Source organism: Artemia franciscana, chromosome 6, assembly GCF_032884065.1.
Source record: "Artemia franciscana chromosome 6, ASM3288406v1, whole genome shotgun sequence".
Lineage (NCBI taxonomy): Eukaryota > Metazoa > Arthropoda > Branchiopoda > Anostraca > Artemiidae > Artemia > Artemia franciscana.
The window spans coordinates 35,551,701-35,571,535 of NC_088868.1; the positions used below are offsets into that span (position 1 = coordinate 35,551,701).

Genomic DNA, 19,835 nt, shown 5'->3' on the forward strand with positions numbered 1-19,835 from the left:
CGTTTTCGGAGTGGGGGGGGGTTGGGGGGTGGAAGAGGGGGTATGTTGGGGAACTTTCCTTAGAGGAATTTATCAAGGGCGAAAAAATTTTCATGAAGGGAGCGCAGGATTTTCTAGCATTATTTTTGAAAAAAATAAATATAAAAAAGTTTTTTTCAACTGAAAGTAAGGAAAAGTATTAAAACTTAAAACGAACAGAAATTATTAAGCATATGATGGGCTCACCTCCTCCTAATACCCCGCTCTTTACGCTAAAGTAATTTTAGTAATTTCAACTATTTATTTTACGGCTTTTGTGATTCAGGGGTCATTCTTAAGAAATTGGGACAAAGTTCAAGCTTTAATGTAAAGAATGAGGTACTGACAAGGGGGTGAATCCCCTCATATACGTAATAAAAAATTGAGAATACAGAAGTTCGTTATGTAAGCTAATTTATAGGTTACCTATATCTTTTAATAATGAAAACATTCATAAAAAATTAAAAGTTCTAGTTACCTTTTTAAGTAGCCAAAAAATCGGAGGGTAACTAGGCTTCCTCCCCCGCTCTTTTTTTTCTCAAAATCATTCGATCGAAACTAGGAGAAAGCCATTTAGCCGAAAAAATAAATATACAAATTTCGTTTTAATTATTCATCTGCGGAGAGCCAAAATCAAAACATGCATTGATTCAAAAACGTTCAGATATTAATTAAAAAAACATGTTTTTTTTTAACAGAAAGTAAGGAACGGAATTAAAACTTAAAAAAAACAGAAATTACTTCGCATATGAAAGGGGCTGCTTCCTCATCAACGCCCCGCTCTTTACGCTAAAGTTTTTTACCGTTTAAAAAGTAGAGTTAAGAGAGAGAGTCAAACTTTAGCGTAAAAAGAGGGGCGTTGATGAGGAAACAGCCACTGATGAGGAAACAGCAGTTTGAACCTCTCTGCTAGTGATGGTGGACCTTTTGTTGTAGTGAGCTAGGCGAGAGGCCTCCGTGGCAGTCCTTTCAAAGATGTCGTTGACAAAGCTATTCATGATGCTCATGGCCTTACTGGAAACACCAGTTTCGGGGTGCACTTGCTTGAGAACTGTTCTGTGCTTTCATGACTGCATTTTCCAGGGTTACTTGCAGGGCTGCCAAATTTTTTTTTAAGGAGTGAGTTATATTTTTTCCAAAAATGTGCTTTTTGTGTCATCTCAGATTCGATAATGTGTCACAAAATGTGTCATTTTTTTTGCCACAAGTGGTATCATATTTAATTGTCAAATCTTTATTTAGAGTTTTGAATATATAATCTTTTCCAAATCAGCTCAAAAAGGAGTAGCCTTAGCCTTATCCTATTATCTTGGGATTATGACCTTTTTATGGCGTCATGAAAGAAATAGAAACATTCGATTAAGTTAATATTACACCCAATGAATTTGTGTCTGAGCGGCCAACGAGGCAAGTTTACATTTATAAAAATTTTAGGGACAATCAATTCCGACAGCTAATTGAAAATAGACTTTTCGTATGACGTCGTAATCGTAATCGGCTCTATACATAATCGGCTTTATTGGCTAAGCTTTTTATTTAACAAATATGTAAGCCATTCAACCAGCTTCAATGTAGTATTTTTGTCATATTTGTTGGTGCCTTTTTAAACCAGACGGATTATTCCGAAGGAAAGACATCTCTGAATATTTGTAATTTTGTCCGAGGTGGGATACCTTTCCTGTACTCCTAAAAATGGGAGCTGTTGCTTATGCATACAGCTTTGGTAAACTGCATGCTGTTTACTTTTTACTATTAAGTATGTACCAGTTGGCTACATCAAATACTCAATCAAAAAGCCTATTAAGATCAGATATTCAGCGTACATTTCGATTTGAAATTTCTGCATATGGCTGTTTTCTTCACGTGGTTTGAATTTTAAATATGGTGATGGCATCTGTCCTGTATTCCCCACTATTTGTGTACTACTGCCACCGTTAGGTAGTGCTATTCCCTTCCATTAGTTTGTAGCTTTCATGGAGGTATAAAATTGAAATTTTACTTTTCTTTTAAAAGACAAGACTTGGATGAAAAAATGTGGCATTTTTTTAAACAAAATGTGTCATTTTTGTCGATTGTGTCATTTTTTACTGAAGAAACTGTCATTTTCGTCGATTGTGTCATCATTTCGACTGAATGTGTCATTGTGTCACGCAACATCAAATTGTGTCATTATGACACAAAATGTGTAAGTTTGAAGGCCCTGGAGGAGAGGCCAGAGCTATCAAAATTTCCAAGGTTGACTTGTGTATATAAAAATAAATCCTAGTAAATCCTCGTGGTTTTTTCTAACAAGGTTCGAAAACAATAAGAAATTCAATGTTGAATCAAGTAATTACGGGCCAAAAAATCATATGATGCGAAAACATATTCAATGAACAGCAATTCATGGGCAACTTTAATGACATGCTACTAAAACTACATCCGCAGAAAATAACATAAATATTCAGTAATCAGGCCCAAAAATAATTGTAATGTAGCTGAATGGTCGATCAATTGCTGTAGCCAAAGGCACCCCTATTAAAATATTTCAAGAAGCTTAGCGGTAGTGAAGGAATTCTTAGTTTGATATGTTGCCAATGCAATTGACTTGATAAAATGTGTGGTGACCAAGGGCATTTCACTTTTTTAAGACTAGCCTTTGTGACTTAATTTAAATTTCAGCAATTTGATTCGATTCCTATTTCAATTTAAAAGCCAATTAGTTTTGATAATTACAGAGTATTTTCAAAAACAAAATGCATCAGGAATTTAATCAGTTTAGGCAATTTAATTGAATTATGGCGACTGGTCATTGATACCATCATTTGCTTTAACACCTGACTAAAAAAAACAAAATGTGTTTACTTAAGAGATGTTCTGGAGAAAATTCCAGAACCATTCTCTGTAAAGTATACGCTCAACTCTCTCCGTAATATTTCAAACATGTCAGCTTGTCAGTAAATTAATTTTTTTCAATACGGCCCAACAATCCAATTTACTTGGTCTTAACACCAACAATTTGTATACTTTTCTCTTTCAGCTCACAATTTGCAACGTAGTTTAGGCTCAAAGGAAGAAACCTTGTCAATGTGTGGACATGGGTCCGCGCGAACACAGTCCCCCACTACCAAACATTACGCTGTTGAGCTACCCCCATTTGGGGTAATCACAGGGGTCAGCCAATCCGAAGTGCAATGGAAAGGCCTCACCCTGGGAGCGCCTCCTTCATGATCAAGGCAGCTTCCCAGCCAGGTAAGTATGAATTCTTCAGAATCTAACATTTTACTAATATCTTTCGACATAAATCCGGTTGCTTTGAATGCCATTCAGAAACTCTAATTTATTAAACAGATGTAGCTTTTTGTCCTTTTCATTTGTCATTTACTTGATTAATTCTATAATTCCATCCTATTACTAACAATGTAGCCAGAAAACTGTCTTGAAGAAAAGATGGCCTTCAAATTAATTCTAGTAAGGAGAATTTGATCTAAGCTTATTAAACAACTCTTAGGTTCGAACTATGGAAAAGTAGGGGCAAAATTTGGTATGGAGCTGAGAGGGGCAACTGCCCCTCCCCAAACCTTTCTGAAATTTAGTTTCTTCCAAAACTTTGTCAAAACTAATGTAAACCTATAAATTCAAACATCTACAGAAACACATCATTTTTATTTTTTGAACTAGCTTTATAGTCCTTTTAGAGTACTAAATAGTACCTCTGTGGTACCAAATGGCTTCTATTTAGTTTTTACTGCGTTTTTCACTTGATTTTGGAAAAAGGGCTCCAACTTTGCCCCTCCATCCCCATCAAGTTTGGATTTTCACGAAATTACGCCGCTGTAGAAAAGCAAAAGAAATAGAAAAAAAAAAAGTCCTATAAGAAGGACTCGAGCTAAAAGGACTTAGTAGAAACAAAGTTGTACGAGGAAAGTTGCATTCCAAGATGGTGGTATCTTTTGATTTTTCAAGGGCAGGAGATCAATCGCCTTAAGCAGTAATAGTGTGTATTGATTTGAGTTAGCTTTGTTCAGATTTCTTGTGCAATGCTTTGCCTTTTACTTTTTAGCCTAAATAAATTACCTGGCTATGCTGTAAGGATAATAAATCCAGAAATAATTACTTTCTAAGACGAAACAAAAGACAACTAAACGTAGCTTGGACTTGGCTCGCTTTTACACCATCTAAGGGCTTAAGAGATAAATACAAGAATCGTTTCCATCCAATCTCGTACAGGCCCATTGGCCCAGCAATCACAAAGTATTCTCCTTCTGGAGACAAAATAGATTTCTGTAAAATTTAGAACGGTTCTGCAGGAAAAGCCTGCTAAAGAAACAAGGGCCAGTCCTGACCATACCAATTCCTTGTACCAAAATATGCATTCTTTTAGAATGCATTTCAGTCATTTCAATCATCATGCTGTTAGAATGCCATACTTCAGACTCCCCGAATGTATCAACAAAGATCACACAGGGATTTTGTGACTTAGGCTCCAGGCTTTTCCATCCTCACAACAGACCGGTTTCTTGGTCTCCCTTCACATGGACAATCGCCTGTTGATTCTCTTTTCCCTTCACACAGAGAATTGTCTTTTGAATCGTGTTCTCCCCCTAGACAGAGTATTGTGTCTAAAAACCAATAGAATACCCAAATGAAAGGATTTGCCCCAGTAAGATCTCAAAACTCCTCATTTTAGAGGAACCAACCCCTAAACAGAATGGAAATATGGTTCCTAGACGAGGGAGGAATGAGGACCCTAAGATAATATAGACTCAAGAGCACCCAGGACTTGGCACGCTATTGCAACAAACCAAGAGTGCCTTCGAGCATCCCTTGCCCGCTTAAAAGTAGCTTCCCTTGGATGTAATCTGCAAAAGATACATCCAAGAGCTGTTGGCAACTAGGCAACTAACAACACTAATCACGTCTACTTCACTATAAACATAGCCTATTTAGACACCCCTAGAAGGTGTGCCATACTTCAAAATTACTGTCCCTTTTTGCTATCTGCCCATAACTTCACAATTTGTTTTATATTTTTGAAAAGATTGGATTTTTGTTCATAAATGACTTCAATTATTCTGCGTTTTCCATGGTTACTTGCAGGGCTGCCAAATTTTTTTTTAAGGAGTGTGGCATATTTTTTCCAAAAATGTGCTTTTTGTTTCATCTCAGATTCGATAATGTGTCACAAAATGTGTCATTTTTTTTTTGCCACAAGTGGTATCATATTTAATTGTCAAATCTTTATTTAGAGTTTTGAATATATAATCTTTTCCAAATCAGTTCAAAAAAAAGAAACTTAACCTTATCCTATTATCTTGGGATCATGACTTTTTTATTGCGTCATGAAAGAAATAGAAACATTCGATTAAGTTAAAGTTACACACAATGAATTTGTGTCTGAGCGGCCAACGAGGCAAGTTTACATTTATAAAAATTTTAGGGACAATCAATTCCGACAGTAAATTGAAAATAGACTTTTCGTATGACGTCGTAATCGTAATCGGCTCTATACATAATCGGCTTTATTGGCTAAGCTTTTTATTTACTCAATATGTAAGCCATTCAACCAGCTTCAATATAGTATTTTTGTCATATTTGTTGGTGCCTTTTCAAGCCAGACGGATTATTCTGAAGGAAGGACATCTCTGGATATTTGTAATCTTGTCCGAGGTGGGATACCTCTCCTGTACTCCTAAAAATTTTTTATTGAAAAATGTGTCATTTTCGTCGATTGTGCCATCATTTCGACTTAATGTGTCATTGTGTCACGCAACATCAAATTGTGTCATTTTGACACAAAATGTGTCAATTTGGCAGTCCTGTTTGAGAACTTTGTAAATGTAAATGGCGTAGCTTTCCTTCTTCTTTCGTTTTCTTTTCTTATCAGTTTTAGTTATGTTTTTCTGTGCCTTTCCAGCTTTCTTTGCAGCTTTTCCTGAAGTTTTAGGTGCCATGATCAGTGATTCCTTGACAAAATCTAGCTTTCGACTGGATAGTGTTTGTAAAATTTGACCCGTTTATATACAAGCTACAGTTCTCGCACAAATTTGTTTTCAGAGGAACTCAAGCCCTTGGCTCCAGTATAAATTGTTTGCGCTTTTGTTATTCAGAAACAGACAGCCTTGTGAATTTGTGGTGATTGTGGTCAAAGCTAATTTCGTAACCAAGAAATCATGTCAGAAAGAGGAAAGGGTGGAAAAGTGAAAGGAAAGGCAAAGTCTTGTTCAAATAGGGTCGGTCTTCAATTCCCAGTTGGAAGAATCCACCGTCTTCTGAGAAAGGGCAACTATGCGGAGTGAGTTGGTGCAGGGGCACCCGTTTACCTTGCAGCAGTGATGGAGTATTTGGCAGCCGAGGTCCTTGAGCTTGCGGGCAATGCTGCACGAGACAACAAAAAAACTCGCATCATTCCTCGTCACCTTCAGCTTGCCATTAGAAACGACGAAGAACTGAACAAGCTCCTGTCGGGCGTTACCATCGCTCAAGGAGGCGTTTTGCCCAACATTCAAGCAGTCCTTCTACCAAAAAAGACTGAAAAAACGGCAAAGGCTTAAATGAACTTCGGCCCTGCTTCAAGATACCCAACAGCCCTTTTAAGGGCTACCAATTAATTGAATAACAATGTAGCACGTGACCACGTGGAAAGGACAAACCTATGAAAAGAAAATAAACTGAATCTAAAAAGGCAAAAAAAGGGGCCTTCACATTTAATTAGTAACAAATGCGCAAGAATTTACTGGAGGCGGGGGACATGAAACTCCTTTTTTTTCAAGGTAATTTCACTATTCACTGTAATTTCCCTGTATAAGGCTTTTGACCATGATTATTCCAATAGTACACTTTTAATTTTGATCTGACGCCGTTTTTGAGGGGTTAAAGGTTTTTTTTCGAAATCACCATGAATCTTTTTCGCATAAAGTTTTACTTTTAAGACGAATCAAAATAATAATTACCATTCCTGAGTCAATGCAAGATGGCAATGTTTTTTAAATAGGTAGTATTTTTCAAAATGTATTTTTTAATTTTTGGTTACTATGGGCTGTGGTTCGCTCTTTACTAGGTTGCAGCTACCGCTGCAATCATGATAAAAGATTCTTCTGTAAAAACAATGGAGAAATGAATAAATGCTTACAAAGAAACAAAAAGTAACGCATTTGTAGGGGTTTTATTACCTAGCAGCTTGGGCAAGGATTCAAATTGATTGCAGAGCCACAAACGTTTGTCATATAAAAGTATAATTCGGTAAAATAGAAACACATTGTATGTATTCAGCATGGCCACCATGCTTGTAAACTTCTATTTTTTATAATAAATATATTTTTTTTATTATATATTTTATAATAGTAAAATATTTTATATATTTTAAATGTTTTATATTTTATATATTTTATAATATTTATATATTTTATATATTATATATATTTTATTATATATTTTATATATATTTTATATATAAATATTTTATATATTTTATTTTAATTTATAAATATTTTATATATTTTATTTTTTTTATTATTTATATATTTTTTATATTAAATACATTTTTCTTTTTTTTCATATTGCCATAAGGTCCCGACAGAATTTGATAGACAAAGTTTGTTATTTCACGGAAACTATGGACCTCTGGTCGAATAGATGGCTGCAGCAATAGATTTTGGAAAGTGGCGTATAATTCAGGCCTTACCGGTAAACGCGTGGCACCTAGTTCAAAAAGAAATCATAAATGGATTGTTGGAAGCACAAGTGAAAGCATAAAGTGGGCTCACGGTCTTTCAAACATTCCCGCAGCCCTTTCCAAGTCTTTTTTTTTTTAGAAAGACAGGTTTTCCATATTATAAAGTTGGTCCACAGCATTTTTATAAAGTTGGTCCCTAGCACTTGCAATTTTTCAGCAAAAAGCTCTGTATGTTACATCTTGTGTGAAATGAGATAGCCCAAAGATATTTATTTGTTTATGATTCGAGAATCAAAGTGCATAAAAGGCCTTTCAATTTTTTCTGTCTTCTTGTATTATCAAAATTTAAGAGCAAAAGTAGGCATCTCGCACTTTTTTTTTTACTGGGATGTTTCGGCATGAAATTGCCTTTTTTGAGGCATCTCTCTCCCTAACTACATACTACAAAATAAGAGAACCCTATTGTAGAAGTTCAAGTGCCTTTCTAAGTTTAGTAATTTGTTCATTGCATATAGATAGTATTTGTTATTGGGAAATATACGGACATTTTTCGTGGCGTCGTTTCCTACAGGGAGAAGGGATTGTCTGAGGAATTTCCAGTAGGAAGAAATCTTAGGATAATTTTCTTTCAGCAAAGATGTATCTTCCATGAGGGGGTACTTTTCGAATGGGGGGGGGATTTCCAAGGGGGATTTTTTCCTGGAGGTATTTTCTGCTGAGGATAAATTCCAAGGGGCTATGTTTGGGAAGGGTATATTCCAGGGAGATATTTTCTGTCGGGGAGGTTGTTTTCCAAGGAGGACGCGAGGTAAATGCCTATAGCCACGGCTCCCCTTGATTCCAAAAATGTGTATTTGTATATCTGCTAAATATGCTCCATTTCTCCGTAGTTTCATTGGAAAAATAAAAAAAAATTCACATAAATGTTGACAAAACAGAAAAGATTGTCTCTTAGATTTTGTATCGTATATTTTACCAGCCCCCCGCCCTCCTACGTTTCATTTACAATAATGATTGATTTTAGAGGTTCATTCCAATGAATACTTATAGATATAGTGCTCTTTTAAGTGAATCAATTTCTTAGAATTAAAGTTTTTAAAAATAAATTCCATTAGAGAAGCATTCCTCACCTTTTTTGGTCAAATAGACTATTAATTCGAAATCTAAAATTTGACAAATTAAGTTGCTTGCCATACACTACATTATTAAAAATTTTAAAATACTTTTTCGTCAACGATAAAGATTTTATAAATAATTAAAATGATTAATAGTATACTTGTAATCCTTTATCTACACAAATATTTTTTTGTGTAAGGATTGTAACTGAGCCAAATGATTTAAAGAAAAAAATTTAAATGACGTGAAAATCGCCTCTAATTTTAAGAGTAACCAGATTCTAAAATTGAACAATTTTTGAAGCTCCTTTAAAGGATCTGGCTAACGCCGGAACCTTTGAATGGGCGCATAAATATCTCAAATATTTCATCACAAGGAATTGTGTTAGAATAGTTGAAACAACAATTCAAAAAGAACAGAACTCATTGCTAAAGATGTGCAAGGTACATACATATAATGAGCCTGAGAAAATTTTGCTCATTTAAAAAATAGGAGGAAACAACCCTTAAAAGTCGTAGAATCGTAACGTAAAATCACACCATCAGATTTAGCGTATCAGAGAACCCTGTTGTAATAGTTTCAAACTCCTGTCTACAAAAATGCGGAATTTTGTATATTTTGACAGAAGGCAGATCACGGATACGTGTTTATTTGTTTGTTTGTTTTTTTGTTGTTTTGTTTTTTCACAGGGGTGATCGCATCGCCCCATTGGTCCTACAATCTTGCAAGAGGGCTCATTCTAACGGAAATGAAGAGTTCTAGCGCCCTTTTTAAGTGACCAAAAAAACTGGAGGGTACCTAGGCCCCCTCCCACACCAATTATTTTCCCAAAGTCACCGGATTAAAATTCTGAGATAGCCATTTTATTCATCATAGTCGAAAAACCTTAAAACTATTTCTTCGGGGACGACTTACTCCCCCACAGTCCCCGTAGGAGGGGCTACAAGTTACAAACTTTGACCAGTGCTTACGTATAGTAATGTTTATTTGGAACTGTACAGACGTTTTCAGGGGGGGGGAAAGAGGGGGTATGTTGGGGAACTTTCCTTAGAGGAATTTATCATGGGCGAAAAAATTTTTATGAAGGGAGCGCAGGATTTTCTAGCATTATTTTTGAAAAAAATAAAAAAATAAATATAAAAAAGTTTTTTCAACTGAAAGTAAGGAAAAGTATTAAAACTTAAAACGAACAGAAATTATTAAGCATATGATGGGCTCACCTACTCCTAATACCCCGCTCTTTACGCTAAAGTAATTTTAGTAATTTCAACTATTTATTTTACGGCTTTTGTGATTCAGGGGTCATTCTTAAGAAATTGGGACAAAATTCAAGCTTTAATGTAAAGAATGAGGTACTGACAAGGGGGTGAATCCCCTCATATACGTAATAAAAAACTGAGAATACAGAAGTTCGTTATGTAAGCTAATTTATAGGTTACCTATATCTTTTAATAATGAAAACATTCATAAAAAATTAAAAGTTCTAGTTGCCTTTTTAAGTAGCCAAAAAATCGGAGGGTAACTAGGCTTCCTCCCCCGCTCTTTTTTTTCTCAAAATCATTCGATCGAAACTAGGAGAAAGCCATTTAGCCGAAAAAATAAATATACAAATTTCGTTTTAATTATTCATCTGCGGAGAGCCAAAATCAAAACATGCATTGATTCAAAAACGTTCAGATATTAATTAAAAAAACATGTTTTTTTTAGCAGAAAGTAAGGAACGGCATTAAAACTTAAAACAAACAGAAATTACTTCGCATATGAAAGGGGCTGCTTCCTCATCAACGCCCCGCTCTTTACGCTAAAGTTTTTTACCGTTTAAAAAGTAGAGTTAAGAGAGAGAGTCAAACTTTAGCGTAAAAAGAGGGGCGTTGATGAGGAAACAGCCACTTTCATATACGAAGTAATTTCTGTTCGTTTTAAGTTTTAATGCAGCTCCTTACTTTCTGTTAAAAAAAACTTGTTTTATTTTATTCAATTTATTTAAGAAACAAGACCCACGAAGGTTTGCTACTTAATAACATTACAGGAAATGACAACAAGCTATTATTAATCTGTATCATTTCAAGCAGTAAATACCGGCTTATTATTTATGTTATTATTTAAATCCGACATAAAGGCAAGTTTTTCCCTTTCCATGTTTACCTATTAATGCCTTTGAAATGAACAAACCATATGTCGTCCCACACCCTGTCCTGGAGCCTCCTTGTTCTTCGTTTATTATGTTGTTTTTATTTAACCAATTGAAACGCCTAGTATCTAATATTTTCTCTAATCTCTTACTTAAAGCAAGGACAAGCGCTATTAAACATTAATTTTCGTAAGCCATCGGGTTCCTTCTCTTAAAAAGTGGTAAAACTTCTCTTAAAAGAGATTGCCCAGGATTTCAAAACTGACTTAAGGTTCCAGAAATCGGCTATGATGGCCCTACAAGAAGCCAGTGAGGCGTACCTAGTTGACTTTTTGAGGATATCAACTTGTACGCCATTCACGCCAAGATGGTGACCATCATGCCAAAAGACATTCAACTTGCCCGTCGTATCCATGGCGAGAGAGCTTAAGTGCCAGTAGAAAAAAGAAAGAAAAGAAGCTTGAAACAATAACAAAGTGGTTGAAATCATTAAGATAGACCTCATTATTGATAAAATGGGTCATAGATTCGGTGTGGCATTCAACAAAATCTAATTAAAAAGAACCATATACAAACACAAAATAAGGCCAGCATCCAGAAATTCCCAAGAGACCTATTAAAAGGCTTTCTATGGTTTCCAAGGGAAAGTGTTGAAAAAGCCACCCCCCCCATTCTCTTCCAACTATCCGTCGATATTACTTTCTATACTAGCAAATTGAGACCAACCACCGAAAAAGAGAATTTTGAAAATGGACAAGTTGTATTATTGACTTTACCCGAAATTTCACACATCAAAGCTACGAGCAATGAAAGTAATTTGAGAGGTTTTAAAATAGGGTGTTAGCCCTTAAAAGGGCTGTTTGTTAGGGCCCAGCTAATTGGGCGGTAGTAGACGGGAGAAAACACCTTATTTGGAGCTTGTGTATTTTGTTACAGCTTTAGTACCTTCGCTAACAGCGTGCTTGGCAAGTTCCCCGGGAAGGAGTAACCTCACAGCAGTTTGAACCTCTCTGCTAGTGATGGTGGACCTTTTGTTGTAGTGAGCTAGGCGAGAGGCCTCCGCGGCAATCCTTTCAAAGATGTCGTTGACAAAGCTATTCATGATGCTTATGGCCTTACTGGAAACACCAGTGTCGGGGTGCACTTGCTTGAGAACTTTGTAAATGTAAATGGCGTAGCTTTCCTTCCTCTTTCGTTTCATTTTCTTATCAGTTTTAGTTATGTTTTTCTGTGCCTTTCCAGCTTTCTTTGCTGCTTTTCCTGAAGTTTTAGGTGCCATGATCAGTGATTCCTTGACAAAATCTAGCTTTCGACTGGATAGTGTTTGTAAAATTCGACCCGGTTTTATACAAGCTACAGTTTTCGCACAAATTTGTTTTCAGAGGAACTCAAGCTCTTGGCTCCAGTATAAATAGTTTGCGCTTTTCAGAGTGTTATTGCGTTTCATTGTTATTCATTGCGTTATTCAGAAACAGACAGCCTTGTGAATTTGTGGTGTTTGTAGTCAAAGCGAATTTCGTAACCAAGAAATCATGTCAGGAAGAGGAAAGGGTGGAAAAGTGAAAGGAAAGGCAAAGTCTCGTTCAAATAGGGCCGGTCTTCAATTCCCAGTTGGAAGAATCCACCGTCTTCTGAGAAAGGGCAACTATGCGGAGCGAGTTGGTGCAGGGGCACCCGTTTACCTTGCAGCAGTGATGGAGTATTTGGCGGCCGAGGTCCTTGAGCTTGCGGGCAATGCTGCACGAGACAACAAAAAAACTCGCATCATTCCTCGTCACCTTCAGCTTGCCATGAGAAACGACGAAGAACTGAACAAGCTCCTGTCGGGCGTTACCATTGCTCAAGGAGGCGTTTTGCCCAACATTCAAGCAGTCCTTCTACCAAAGAAGACTGAAAAACCGGCAAAGGCTTAAATGAACTTCGGCCCTACTTCAAGATACCCAACGGCCCTTTCAAGGGCTACCAATAAATTGAATAACAATGTAGCACGTGACCACCTGGAAAGGACAAACCTATGAAAAGAAAATAAACTGAATCTAAAAAGGCAAAAAAAAGGGGCCTTCACATTTAATTAGTAACAAATGCGCAAGAATTTACTGGAGGCGGGGGACATAGAAAAATTTTGGGGGCTTCCAGCTTTGTTTCGGAAGGAAAAAAGTTGAAAAAAAAATTAAATGAATAAACATGGTTTGATTCTTTCTAAATGTTATTCTACTGAAACCATGCTTCATGAACTAGCTAAAATTTGGCATTTTTTTTTATTTCTTTTCACTTTGTTTACCATCAGCTATTTTGTTACAAAATCTCTCAGACAACGGCCATACCACGTTGAAAGTACCCAGTCTCGTCAGATCATGGATGTCACACAACGTCGGGCCCGGTCAGTACTTGGATGGGCGACCGCCTGGGAACTCCGGGTGCTGTTGGCGTTTTCTTTTTTGTATTTTAATTATTATTATGATTTCTGTTTTTCCAAGTAAAATAATTTTCCAAAACAGACGCATTTCCTTATTCTAATAGCACCAAATTGATTAAATCTTTTACAAGAAAAAAAGAAGAAAAAGACTAAATGGGACATCTTCTTGATTCCCATCCATCTGTAATAAATAATTTTGAGTCAACTGTTTTGGCTTAGGTGATAAACCAGTAAATGAAGTTGACAAATTGAATGGCCACAACAGTTGGCTCACATTTATTTAAGCCAATAAACAAAGTCCAAAATTGTAACCAAAGTGACATTATATTTAAGCTTAAACTATACGCACCGGTTGTCTAGCATTCTCTTATTTCGGAAAAAAGTCTTCTATAAGGGTCCCAGGAATTTACGGGTTTAAGGCTGGCTGTTCTTTTCAAGAAACCAAACAATGTATTAAATTTTTGTCACTCAAATTTTATTTGACTTCAGTCGATAGTGACAAAACGTTTCTACAAACACATTTTAACATTTCTTTTATTTCAGATTAGTTATTGGTTCAAGAAGGTTCATGAATATCTTCGAAAGTCAAACCTATTTAATCAACCAAATATCGCTCATTAGTCATCATTATGCAGCACTAATCACGAGTTATCAGCGGCCACCTACTACCAAAATCAACCACTAAAAATTAAAAGTTACCAACAACAACTAATTACGTCGAACCTCTTGTCAAGCCTTCATATTTACAAGGATACTCTAATGGAAATACATTTAATGAATCTTATCTTTCCCCAGAAAATTTTCAAACAAGGATATGTCAGTGTAAATGTCAGTATCGATAACGTCGCACTATTGAAGTCGAAGGAGCATTGAATCAATCAAATATTGCTGATGAATCATCGTCATACAACTCTTATTACGGTCACCAGAAACTAACTATTCCTACGGCATTCACACCTGGTCGCCAGTAACCGAGTCAGTACCGATCACTAAGCATCCCGAGTTACAAATTACTAGTTACTGCGAACATCAAATAGACCCTTCATACTCACAAGGACACCGCAGTGGATATCCATCTAGTGGATTTATCTTCCCCAAGGAAGGTTTAGTCCTCCTTCGATCATACCTGAGGAGTCTTTAGATTAAAACTTACGTCCACTTAAAAATTGTCATCAAATAATAATTATTATAATTTAGTGCTTGAAAATAGCCAATAATAAAATATTATTTTATGAACAGTAGTATATATGAATTTTAGAACAGTAAAATGGGCTAGAGTAAACGCCATAGGATTAGCTCAAGGGATTAACGGATTTTATTTAATACAAAAACGTGTAGAAGGGTGATAGGATGCATGGTAATCAAAAAGTGTTTCTTATCCAGTTTCTGGAGTGTCAAACAACACTCCAGTATATGTCAACTTAATGTCAGTCCTTCTCTTTCAGTGAAGCCGTTTCATATAGAGCATAAAAATTGTTTATAATCCTTAATTGAAGGCGGGCTGAATTAACATGAAAAATTTAAAACAAAAGTATTCGAGGGAACAAAAACTCCTCTGCTTAACTTTAATTTCAATTGAATTTTTGATTATTTTTTTTCTTTCTTTTTTCCCGATAATTTGTTATTCAACTTAGTAAGGTGTGGCGTCTTTTAAACAACACTCCAGTACACGTTAATTTAAATTCGGTCCTTACCTTTCAGTCAAGCTGTCTGTCATTAAGAGGTGAAAGAATTTCTTAATTCTTAATAGAAGGTGGAATGAATTCACATGAAAAATTTTAAGGGAGCAATAATCTCCTCTGCTGAAACTGAATTTCAAGTGAATTTCGGATTCAATTATTTTTCTTGTTTTTTCCCCAGTAGTATGTTATTCATTTAATGAAAGGGCGGTGTCCTCTGAATTGGCTGCTTTAGAACCTCAAGCTGTTTGTTGGTTTCAACCCAAAGATGGAGTTAGACCCAAAGATGGAGTGTACAAACGAGGATTGACGAAGGGCTCAATCTCCTCGTATACGGTAAATTTTATGTTTGTTTTAATGTTACTCTTTACTTTCAGTTGAAAAAAACGAACAAAAAACAGAGAATGAAAAACTTCAAAGTTCAAAAAAGCAAAGTAAAAAAATGTCAATACAAATACTGTTTTTGTAAAAGGAAAAATCCCTATAAGGAGGCGTATATATATGGCATTTTCATTTTGTATTCCAAAAATGTTACAACGGAATTTCTCTTGTTATAAGTATATGTAATGTTATTTCAAAACATGAAAAGAAAAGTTAAAAAAAATATACAAGTTAAAAAAAAAATAGATCCGGATCCGGTAAAAAAAGGAACCCGGAGCCGGTAAGAGAAACAAAACTGGAACCGGTAAAAAAGGAAATTGAACTGGAAAAAAACGGAGCAGCAACTGGTAAAAAAAACCTAACTGGAACTGATGAAAGAAACGGAACCAGAACCGGTAAAAAACAAAGAACCAGTAAAAGGCGGAACCGGAACCGGTAAAAAAAAGAATCTGTTAGAAAAAAAACAGAACCGGCATTGGTTCCAGAACAAAAAATTTCAAAATCAAAAATAAATCAGATTCGCCTCAAGGGTTAACGTTGTAAACCAACTGAAGGCAATGCATATACAATGTTCTGAAGGTCCATGCTCAAAAACAATCCACGGATTGAATTCAAAAATACAAGAATAGCCGGTTGTGAGGGAATTCTTTTTGAAAAAAGACTATATATGTCATACAGTCATAAGCAATTCAGTAACTGAAGGGGTCTTAAGTGTGTCTTGACAAAACAAAACTGTCACAAAACACTCCACTAAGCATATGACAAAAAAAATTACGACTATTAGCCATTTCCATTGATTTATCAGGACTATCATCGATAGTTTTTTTTACTAGAAATAATCCATTCCTTGTCAATCACTGTTCAATTAATGACGTTAAAGGGTTCTTTTATATTCTTACTCGAGGCCAGAGATAGTTGTTACGCCATAGTGCAAGTAAGAGCTCATTGACTCCAATTGTTATATAACCGATTTTTTTTCCAATTGCAAGAGGAAGGAGTCATAAAACCGTCTGAATTCATTACGGAGAGGAGTTGTAAAACTTTCAGTATCTATTAAATGCAAATGAAGCGTAAAAATTGTTGCGTAACTAATCTAAAACCCATTCTCTGTGTTCATTGATCCACCAAGCTACTTGGGGATAAATCATTGCGCAACGAGCAATTAATGCTAGAGAAATCGGTTGTGGAAGAGTTCATTGCTGGTCCAAGTAGAACAGGGAATGATATATATAACTAACACTCAAGACTAGAGAAATCGGTTGCGCAAGATTTCATTGCCCTTTCAAGCGTCTTGGGAAATAACCTATATAACTAACACACATGGCTAGAGAAATCGGCTGCCCAAGGGGTTATTCCCACTCCAAATGTCTTAGGGAATGACCAGGGTAAGTGAGCGGCTACTTACTTTTAATGGCAGAGACCCGGTGTAATTAATTATGCACATTCTACTAAAAAAGATCATGGATAGAAAAAAAGCAAGTAATATAACAAGAAAATTAATCTAAGACCGTGAAATTTGTTCAAAAATATATTTTGCCTCTATATCCAAGATTTGTCCACAAAAAACCATGTATATATATTGAATAAAACTTATTATTTATATATATATATATATATATATATATATATATATATATATATATATATGAATATTATTAGTATTATTTAAACAGTATCTGTCTTTTTTAATAGAATTAAACAATAAACTGAGATCTTTAAAACTGAAATTGAAAAATTAAAACAGTCTCAAGTTTGTTGTTTCAAACAGTTCGTGGTAACGAACTGTAAGTAAGGAGCGACCCGGCTCAATAGTAACCAAAACTCTAAAAAATAGAATTTTGATGCCAATAGTTACATCAAAATAATCGCATTTTAATGCTGATTTTAATATATAAATTTCATCAAGATTAGTTATACCCGTCAAAAGTTACGAGCCTGAGAAAATTTGCCTCATTTTAGAAAATAGGGGGAAATGCCCCCTAAAATTCATACGATCTTAACGAAAATCACACCATCAGATTCAGCGTATCAGAGAACCTTATTGTAGAAGTTTCAAGCCCTTATCGACAAAAGTGTGGAATTTCGCATTTTTTGCCAGAAGACAAATCACGGATGCGTGTTTATTTGTTTCTTTGTTGTTTTATTTCCCAGGGGTGATCGTATCGACTCAGTGGTCCTAGAATGTCGCGAAAGGGCTCATTCCAACGGAAATTAAAAGTTCTAGTGCCCTTTTTAAATGACCAAAAAAATTGGAGGGCACCTAGGCCCCCTCCCACGCTCATTTTTTCCCCAAAGTCACCGGATCAAAATTCTGAAATAGCCATTTTATTCACCATAGTCGAAAAACCTAATAACTATGTCTTTGGGGACGACTTACTCCCCCGCAGTCCCCGTGGGAGGGGCTGCAAGTTACAAACTTTGACCTGTGTTTACATATAGTAATGGTTACTGGGAAGTGTACAGAGGTTTTCAGGGGGATTTTTTTGTTTGGGGGAGAGCTGGGGGGTTACGTGGGAGGATCTTTCTATGGAGGAACTTCTCATGGGAGTTAAGACTTTCAATAGAGGGGGCGCAGGATTTTCTAGCATTATTTAAAAAAAAACAATGAAAAAATGAATATGAAAAGTTTTTTCTACTGAAAGTGAGGAGCAGCATTAATACTTAAAACGAACAGAAATTATTACGTATATGAGGGGTTTACCTCCTCGTAATACCTCGCTCTTTACGCTAAATTATTTTTAGTAATTTCAACGATTTATTCTACGGCCTTTGTGATTCAGGGGTCATTCTTAAGGAATTGGGACAAAATTTAAGCTTTAGTGTAAAGAGCGAGGTATCAACGAGGGGTGAGCCCCCTCATATACGCAATAAAACATACGAATATAGAAGTTCGCTACGTAAGTTAATTCGTAAGTTACGTATATTTTTTTCTTATGAAAACGTTAGTAAAAAATTAAAAGATATAGTTGCCTTTTTATGTAATCAAAAAATTGGAGGACAACTAGGCCTCCTCTCTCGCTCCTTTTTTCTCAAAATCTTCCAATTATAACTATAAAAAACCCATTTAGCCCAACAAAATTAATATGCAAATTTCGTTTTAATTATTTATGCGCGGAGAGCCAAGATAAAAAAATGCATTAATTTAAAAACGTCCAGAAATTAAACAAAAAAAACAAGTTTTTTTAAATGAAAGTAAGGAGCGACATTAAAACTTAAAACGAACAGAAATTACTCCGTATATGAAAGGGGCTTTTCGTCCTCAACGCCTCGCTCTTTACGCTAAAGTTTTTTAAATTTTTAAGAAGTCGAGTTAAGAGAAAGAGTCAAACTTTAGCGTTAAGAGCGAGGCGTTGAGGACGAAAAGCCCCTTTCATATACGGAGTAATTTCTGTTCGTTTTAAGTTTTAATATCGCTCCTTACTTTCATTTAAAACAACTTGTTTTTTTGTTTAATTATGATAAAAAGGCAGTGTGGTCTTCATCATTATTAAAATATTGTGAACTTATGTCGTTTGCTTCTTTAGGTTTCCCCAGGGAAACAAAAAGGAAACGATTAAGGATTATTGTATCGAACCAAGGGACCTAGAAGATCGGGAGAGGGCTGATAAATATTCATGAATATTCAAAAAATAAGTGCTCTCATAAGCACTAGTCCTGTTCCTTTGCCCCCTGCCCCGCAAAAGGCATCCAAACGAAACTTTGGGATAGTCACTTGGTTCATCACAATACAATACAAATATGCCTCTGGGGATGAAGAGACGCCCCACACACCTTAGAGAATTTTTGGAAGTTTTGCGATTTGTCCATTACTTACAGCAACTATTTGTTTTTGAGAAACTTACGGGCACTTTTCACGGGGAGTTTTTTTGTGACGGAGGGAAAGGTCCTGGGGGAGAATTTAGGTAGGTAGAAAATTTTCTGGGAAAAGTTTCCCTGAATTAATTTCATTTATCTTTATTTAATGTCTTTTTATTTGTCTTTCTTCCTCTTTGGATGTACACTTTTACATATTCAGCGAATCTTACAATATAATTGTCGAGGGGAAATGTTCAGCGCAGATCAATTTGTCTGGCAAGATTATTCCGTGGAAAAATGTGGGTAATGCTCAAAAGGGTGCTCCAATACCTCTTGCAAAAAAAATTGCAAAAAATTGCAAAATTTTTGCAAAAAAAAATTTATTGCAAAAAAAAAAAAAAATTCTGGCGTTTGTTTCGATGCTTCGTTTAACTGGAGTGATTTGCTTCTTAAAACAGTGATGTATAATTATGAAGGGGCGGTAAATCTTTTATAGGGGACAGGCTAACACGCCAAAAAAAGTACGTTTCAATGGCCTAATTTCCTATGCTCTATTAAGCCTTAATGGGAAATTTGAATGAGTTTTTGGGACTTATTTTCTAATCATTCTTGGTTCCCATCTATAATTTGGTCAATGTTTCTATA

The 19,835-nt window shown here is 35.6% G+C and overlaps 2 protein-coding genes, 1 non-coding gene and 1 pseudogene across 3 annotated transcripts; 2 read left to right on the forward strand and 2 right to left on the reverse strand.

Annotated features, from left to right (window-relative positions):
- Positions 1 to 3,093: 3,093 nt before the first annotated feature.
- Positions 3,094 to 3,257, reverse strand: LOC136028576 (U1 spliceosomal RNA). Its single transcript, XR_010617837.1, has one exon. It is a non-coding gene; the product is annotated as a U1 spliceosomal RNA (small nuclear RNA).
- Positions 3,258 to 11,826: 8,569 nt separating this feature from the next.
- On the reverse strand, positions 11,827 to 12,198 carry LOC136028554 (histone H2B-like). The gene has a single exon (XM_065706400.1). It carries the CDS (start codon positions 12,196 to 12,198, stop codon positions 11,827 to 11,829), a length of 372 nt encoding a protein of 123 aa, XP_065562472.1.
- LOC136027865 (histone H2A-like) lies at positions 12,084 to 12,838 on the forward strand. Its single transcript, XM_065705281.1, has one exon. It carries the CDS (start codon positions 12,452 to 12,454, stop codon positions 12,830 to 12,832), a length of 381 nt encoding a protein of 126 aa, XP_065561353.1. The 5' UTR covers positions 12,084 to 12,451; the 3' UTR covers positions 12,833 to 12,838.
- Positions 12,839 to 13,229: 391 nt separating this feature from the next.
- On the forward strand, positions 13,230 to 13,348 carry LOC136028580 (5S ribosomal RNA; annotated as a pseudogene).
- The last annotated feature ends 6,487 nt before the right edge of the window (positions 13,349 to 19,835 follow it).